This window comes from Vicia villosa, unplaced genomic scaffold (assembly GCF_029867415.1).
Source record: "Vicia villosa cultivar HV-30 ecotype Madison, WI unplaced genomic scaffold, Vvil1.0 ctg.004442F_1_1, whole genome shotgun sequence".
Lineage (NCBI taxonomy): Eukaryota > Viridiplantae > Streptophyta > Magnoliopsida > Fabales > Fabaceae > Vicia > Vicia villosa.
The window spans coordinates 109,636-117,518 of record NW_026706438.1 but is presented as its reverse complement, the minus strand read 5'-3'; the positions used below and the strand labels follow the sequence as shown (position 1 = coordinate 117,518).

At 30.5% G+C, this 7,883-nt stretch overlaps 1 protein-coding gene across 1 annotated transcript; it reads right to left on the bottom strand.

Annotated features, from left to right (window-relative positions):
- Positions 1–2,153: 2,153 nt before the first annotated feature.
- LOC131642061 (auxin transporter-like protein 2) lies at positions 2,154–7,671 on the bottom strand. The gene is made up of 9 exons (XM_058912348.1): positions 7,347–7,671; positions 6,968–7,183; positions 6,697–6,882; positions 6,306–6,418; positions 6,006–6,189; positions 5,791–5,888; positions 4,883–5,090; positions 4,135–4,392; positions 2,154–2,699 (listed from the first exon to the last, which is right to left on the bottom strand). Exons 2-9 carry the CDS (start codon positions 7,151–7,153, stop codon positions 2,466–2,468), a joined length of 1,467 nt encoding a protein of 488 aa, XP_058768331.1. The 5' UTR covers positions 7,154–7,183; positions 7,347–7,671; the 3' UTR covers positions 2,154–2,465.
- Between the last annotated feature and the right edge of the window lie 212 nt (positions 7,672–7,883).

The window sequence follows — 7,883 nt, the reverse complement described above, 5'->3', positions numbered from 1 at the left end:
TTGTAACTTCACATTATTCACCTTTTCGCTCCCTTTATAGTATTTGATCAAAAGATCACATGCCTCCTTCGTAGTCTCCACATGAAACATTTTATCAAAATTTGGAGCATCTACTACTCCTTAAATTGAATACATGACCTTGCAGTTCTTTCTCTTTTCATCTTTATTAAAAAAAATTTATGCTTCGATTGCATTTGCAGGGGAGTTTTTGAAATCTATTGGTAACTACCTCAAGAGTATCATAATAATCAAATAAAACCTACATCTAGAGTATCATAATAATCAAATAAAACCTACATCTGTTTGTATCGTCTTTTCCAATTATCACCCGTCATCTTTACTTGGTTGATAACAATTGTAAACTAAAAATCTGTGTATTCTACACTCTGAACCAAAGCTCATGTACCAATTTTTAAAATAAGTGCTTGCTGGCACTAGAGGGAAGGAAAGGATGATGAAAATATAAGATTAAAGATGAGAAAAAAATACTGAATTTTATTCAATGTTATGGAGTTCTCATACAAATGGTACATACACTATTTGTGAACTATGTCTCAAAATTAACTCATTTTTGTAGCTGATGTTTTATTTATTTAAAAGTTGTTTACTTGTAAATATTTGTCATTTATTTACATAAATATAAATAAATATTGTCGTTAGCAATTAAATTTAAATATGTAGTTTACATTCAATTAATTCAACTAACATATCAGCTAGCAACCATTCACAAAATTATTTATAACAACTAAAATCAACTTAACTAACTTTTAATTGATTTATGATTGAATTAACCAAAAGCAATGAATTCGAACAAAACATTTATATATAAAAAGATGTGTTTGACCAATCGTTAGTTAGTTAAATGGTGATTGACGTTGTATTAGGTAAGGAGAACACGGTCTAATGGACGGAATATTGATGGTATACATAAAAAAAGTGTTTTGAGCAAAAATAAATAAATTATAAATTCTTACTTCAAATAGAAATTAATTTTTAAAAAAATTAATTAAATTTACTTAAAAATTTCAAATTATCTTTTAGTATATCTGAATGTAAAACCGAATAAACATACATTAAAATAGTTTACTTTACCAAGTCAATTGAGTAGTATTAGGTTTATCTTATTAACTTAGAGACTCAAGTAGTTTCACTTTATTCCAAATAAAGAAAACCCCAAGACTCCCCTTCTATGCCTCAAATTAGGGAACCAATTAAATCTAATTCCACCCCAAATTTGAGATTCACTCATTCAAACTCCATTTCCCAAAATATAATATGAACATCAAATAGACAAATAAACAAATGCAATGACAAGAAAATATGGGTAACATGCTGGCAGAGTGGTTCATGAATCATGAATTATGATGTAATGAAACATAAAAATAATTTAGTATAAAATTAAATATTGGTGACTCAATAATAGCACATGAAGAGCAAAAGAAATCACATGCTGCCCATGTGAATAAAAACGGGTCCACGTTCGAATTCCTCTCACTATGAATGAAAGAGTGTGGAATCAAATCTAAAGAGTATTGTATGAAGTGAGTGATTATACAAGTCCCACACATAACCCATTAACACTACAAAACCTTTCCCTTTGCACATTGGTATCTTTTGGAAACATGCAAAGTAATAATGAGGATTCAATCCAACTAAGTATGTGTTTTTTCAAAAATTGATTATCCTGTGCGCAACTCACTCTTAGACTAGTGTGCAACTCACTCTTAGACTAGTCTTTCGAATAAGAGAGAATCATATTAGACTACAAAATTCTCCCTCAATAAAATTTAACTTTTAGACTAGTCTTTCGAATAAGAGAGAATCACATTAGACTACAAAATTCTACCTCAATAAAATTTATCACTTATCATTGTTATATCATGTGCAACTATAGAGACTAATTCCTCGAATCAAAGATCCGAATATGCAACAAAATTCTCCTTCAATAAAATTTATCAATGATGCGTGTCTAGGGTTTGACTTAATCTTTTAAGATCATTTACTATGTCATCCAAGTTGTTCTTGAGTCTATGTGATCAATTTGAAGATATCAAAAATTTGTTTAAAGCATAATTAAAAGGAAGCAAAATCTTTATACTATCTCAAAAGTGGACATAAAAGAAAGTAAGATACCAAATAATAATAAAGGAAGATACCAAAACACATGTAATTTAATTAGCCTATGCATTTATAGCAAAGGAATCATAACCATTCATTCATCCACACTATTTTTAATCAACTAATCTTAGAAGGGTAGAAGAAAGAAAAAAAACTATATAATAAAACAAAGGGGAGAAAAAAAACTTGCACAACACACAGCCAACACACACACCAAATGAAGGTTGAGTATTACTACTATACCCCTCCATGTATGTTACAAAATATTGAGGGACCCATGAGAGATTACAATAAAGAGTAGCTTGAGCTAGAATCTTGTATGATTTTGAAGTGGGTAAGTTGTAATTTCAATGATGAAGAGCATGAGGAGGTGGTGCTGCAGCCATTAGTGGTGGTGGAGGCTTGCATTGGTAGCACTTTGCAAAAAGCCCAAATGTGTCAATTTGTCTAATGAAGTTTGTCATACTAGCCCATCCTCCAAACCCAAACCCAACCACCAAAACCCATACCACAATAAATGCATTCAAAATATACATTGCTGTCCAACTTGGCATGAAAAATGGAGGCTTTTCCGCAGCATTCTACAAAATAATACCAAGTTAAAGTTAGAGACACGTAAATATACCAGACACAACACTGACACGTTAACATAAGACACAACACAGGTACCAGTGTTGTCACGTCAATATAAAATACAACGCAGGTATCAGTGTTGTGTTGATATTCAACACTTAACACTTGTTGCGACATAGACACATCAATATGGGGGTGCTACATTATTAACAATTGTGATAGATCAAAACACATACTATTGAATTACTCAGAAAATTGCCAAAAAAGGAAGCAATGATGAAACTACATAGAACTAAGAATTATATATGTATAGCAAACAAGAACAAGGGCATCATGTTGAATATATTATTGGACTTTTGTTCCAAAGTTTTTGAATAATTGGGGAAAGATGTGAAAGAAATAAGGCAGCTGAATAAGAGATATGGTACGGTAGTGAAAGTGTAGTGTGTATGTAGCAAATAACTAAACGAAAATGACATCTCACCAGTTTCCACCTCTTCTCCTAATGTTCCAAATTCAAGTCTTAAATGCTTTTGTACATTTTCTGCTCTTTCTCTCTCTTAAACTATACTTGTCACTTCAATTTAATGGTGGAATATAGAAGAAAGTCCCCATCATGTCCAAGGTATGTTAAATTACATCTATACCCTCCTTCACACTTACTTAATTACATTAATGCCATGTATAACTTTTTTTTTTTTAATGTAGCATGTTAAATCGGCTCAGTTGGCCGTTGTGCAAGAATAACAGACTACAAAACGTACATGATTTCGTAACAACTCACATAGTTATTAAGTATGTGATACCTTAACTCTAATTGTGCATGATGCATTTTTCATTAAAAAAACATCTTAAAAGGCTATTAAGCATGTGATTAGGCAACAATCATATCATAATACTAAATATTACACTTATTTCAATCATGTGAATAAGTCAAATTTTATGAGAGAAAGCATATTCAACCATGTGACATGACATTACCCTAACACATCTAATTAAGATTTATTATTAAATAAGAAGCCATCTTATTGACTATTAATAAGATGATTAGGTAACAATCATAAGATCATACTAATTAAAACCTTTTCAAATGCCCAAACAAAACCAACCTTAGAGCATGTAAAGACTCACATGAAAATAAAAGCCTATAAAAGTATAACTATCCTAATAGTACACATCTATGTCACCACATGAATCTACAAAATGCAAAAACTAAATCTAGTCCTATGATGTAAAGTGTCTAGCAAAAATATTGTTTGTGATATCATTTTCTATTTTCACTTTAAAATTATAATATAACTTATATTTAGGGTTTCTCACGTGCAAGGCCGCGACAAATAAAAATAGATACTAAAAATTTAGAAATCGTCAAGTGACTTAGCACACGTCAGACTCACAAACTAAACGTTTACTTAAAGATTAAGAAACCGTCGGGTGATTTACCTGTCTCGCGGAGGCTTTTCGATAAGTGAGCATATGAGCAGCTGAAGGAATGATGTAGACAGTGAAGCTAACAAGAAGAGCTCCAACAGCAGAGTTAATAGGTCCAAAGAAAGGGAAAATAATGGCCAAAAACCAAATAGGTATCACCACTGGCAACCTTGCTAGTGCTCTTAAACAAATGCTTCTTGTGTCATGCATTCCAATTACTTTCTCCCAAACAAAGTACAATGGAGTACAAGCAAAACCAAATGTGATGAACTGCACACATTTATTGGTGAGAAAAATTAGAATCCTTTTTTTCGTACATATATAGAAAAAAAATTCAATAATTTAATAAAAGCAAGTTTCAATGCCAACCACTGCATTTATTTGTTTTGCTTTTGTTGTATAAATTTGTTTTTTAATCACTTCGAGATTTGACTAGTATAATTTTATTATTTGATCAAACTAAACATATTAATAATTGTAACAAAAAAAATTCACATACTAATTTTCCAATTACTATATGTTAACATGACAAAGTGATGTAATAGGCATCTATTGAAGTAGTAGTTTAAATAAATACGGAATTATATTCTTCTTTTTACATAAAGTTTATAAACATTCCCCCTTTTATTTATTCCTCTACCTTTTCTATAAAATAAAAAGCAATGCTATAACAAGGCATAACATCAATTCATGAAATTGTTACATTTTGTAACAAAAATACAAAAAAAAAAATTATATAATACTAAAAAAATTAAATTACCTGATGAATGAGCATAAGAATAACAGCACCATCACGAAATCCATTTTTGGGGAGAAGAGAGAAAGCATTTGAATGGTTAAGAAGTTCATCACCAAATGCCCAGTAAACAGCAGAAGCTGATGGAATTGTTAAGGTGAAGACATATAAAGTTGCTAGCAAATATATGTATTTGAACTTTTGTGGCTTCCACATTGCATGCATAATTTCTCTGCAATTTTAATTTTATTTTTTCAGTTAGAAAATGGAATAATCACAATTATTGGTCACATTGGAATTTCTATAAAAAGCTAAAGAAAATTAAAGGAACTTTTTTAATACACTTTTGACACCATTGACACTTTGTTTTTACTTACAAGATTATTTCAATTACATTGCAATCATAAAAAGGTGTGGAGCCAACCAAATATCATCTCATATGATTTAAATTAGAATAAATATAAAAACCACAAAAAAAAAGGTTAAATATAAAAAATAAAAATAAAAACTATATATCTTACTTAGGAGCAACATGCTTAACTATGATGGATTATAATTGAATTGGACATTATTGTCTTTCATTAACTAAATTAAGTAACGGTGATTAACAAAAGAACAAATGCTATTATGACTAAAGCCTATGCTATAACCCTACATGACGACATCTAGTTTATAGACTATAATAATGATTTTTTGTTACCTAGTGAAACATTACATTATACACTTTACATAAATTTTATTATCCACTATAATAATATCTTTCCCTTTGAAATAGTTTTCTTCCTTCCAAAAAAAACAAAGGATCTTTCCATGATTTCTTGTCCTATAATCTCAAAAAAAGATATTACCGGCAAAAGCTGGCAAGAGAAGAAGAAGAAAAAATTGATTGAAATGATGAAAATGAAGAAAAAAAATTAATTCTATAAACTTACACTGTGACAGCATGTCCACCAAATGTGTATAGTATATTGGTTGCTCCAGTGAAATATAGCACTAGCTTTTTTGGACCAGTATGTGTCACATTTTCTGCCTGCAATATTCATATCTTAGTATAAATAAATAAATAAATAAATATAATAATAATAATAATAATAATAATAATAATAATAGTTTTAATTATAATTATTTTTTAATTTTATTAATTTACCTGTCCATGAACAATAGCTGCTATAGTGAGATACCAAGCAGTGTAAGTGGTCATTCCAAGTCCAAGGAAAGACCAAATACGGTAATTATGGAACGATGGAATGAACACAGTTGTTGCACAACATGCTCCAAATATATAAGTCCAAGTTCTTTTGTCCAAGTTGTCATTTATGTAGTAGATATTGCTGTTTAAATAACAATATGTAAAAAAAATTGTTGTAAGAAAATAATCAATGAAATCATATTTCTAGTGTTGACAAATTTGTAGGAGAAATGAAATGAAGAAAAAGAAAGAACCAACCTTGCACAAGCTATAAGCTGAATCACAGATCCAAAGAGAAGAAAAGTACAATTGAAAGCTAGCCCCAATGCTTTCCATACTGGACCCAGTAATCCATCTAGCACTTCAAACCACTGAAAATCATTTCAACAAATTTCAATCAAAATTTGTTAATTACAATAAACTTCGATGTCTCTGCACAATTATCAACCGAGCCATGCAGTTTAATGTCTCTGCACAACTATCAACTAAGACTTGTGTGCGGTCTGATATCTCCGCATAACTATCAACTGAGTTGTTTATTGGACCAACAATTCTATTTTGCTTAGGCCTTTTTGTAATGGAGTGACGGTGGCAAAAACTATGATCTTGAAATTAGTGGTTTGTAGGAAGAAAACAAAAAGAAACATACCTGAATAACATGGTTCTTGAAATTAACATTTTCCTTTTCTTTTCTACTTCGATACTCAACATAGAGAACACTGATAAGATAAGCAGTCCAGCTTCCAAGAATTCCATAGAATATTTGAAGCAAGATCCCAGATAGCATGCCAAGTTGAGAGAATGAATATGGCAGTGTCAACAACACTTGAGCCACCTAAAAAACCACCATCAAAATGAGTCAAATTGAAAACCCAAAAGAAGAAAAAAAAAGTTAAATTTTTTTTAAAAGTTGCTTATACTTGATTTGAAGCACAACTGAACCATGCATCCCAAACAGAACCACCATGCCATAGAAAATTCTTAACACTGAATGAATGATCTTGTTCTTGCTCTTCTTCTTTTCCTAGTACTCCTTCTTGTTGATCTGTCTCATTGAAACTGCTGCTACTAACTATTGCTTCCTCTGCTTGTTTCTGACCCAACATTGTTCTATCTCAAAAACAAACTTTATGGATCTGAAACATAAAAAAAAAACATGATCAATTTCACAAGAAAAAAACACCAACCCAGATCCAAAAACATCAAAAAAATCGCAACTTTGAATCAAAAATAAAAATTTCTAACCAAAATATCAAATGGGCCAGAGAAATTTCGTAATGCAAAACACTATGAACCAACCTTTATAGAGTCTCTTTCTATCTCACTTTCTTCAAAGCACAACCCTTTATTTAAGAAGGAAACCGCTTGAGTAATTGAATGTGTAGAAGCAATTTCAGAAAAGTGGCAGAGAGATTAATGGCTATAGAATCCTCTTTTTGTGTATAGAAGAAGCTTTAAATGCAAATTTGAAGGCTCACTGCAACAATGAAGAGAGTAATAAAAGGCAACACTTTAATGTGCGCCACCAATTGGCACAGAAAAAAGCAGGCAAAGACGGCGAGAAGCCGCAAAAGCAGGAAAAGAAACTAGACTCTGAGTTTTTTTTCTATTGTTCTGAAGAAACTAAACTGAGCTATATTATATATAGAGAGAGAAAGAAAAAGAAAGAAGTGTAAAAGACTCTTTTTGTTACTGTAGTATATTTTGAAATAGATTAATGAATGTGGATGATTTTTTATTTTTATTATAATATTAAAATATTTAGTGAGTATTTTATTATTATAGTGAAAAGTAAAGTAAAGTAGGAGAAAGATTGAAATGAAGCAACAAAGGGTA

Excerpts from the sequence above, each read along its gene's own strand:
- LOC131642061 (XM_058912348.1), bottom strand. The coding sequence starts at position 7,153 with ATGTTGGGTCAGAAACAAGCAGAGGAAGCAATAGTTAGTAGCAGCAGT. Across the intron at positions 5,091-5,790 it reads GGTGGACATGCTGTCACAGT|AGAAATTATGCATGCAATGT; the intron begins GTAAGTTTATAG and ends TTAAAATTGCAG. Across the intron at positions 2,700-4,134 it reads GAAAAGCCTCCGCGAGACAG|AATGCTGCGGAAAAGCCTCC; the intron begins GTAAATCACCCG and ends ATTATTTTGTAG.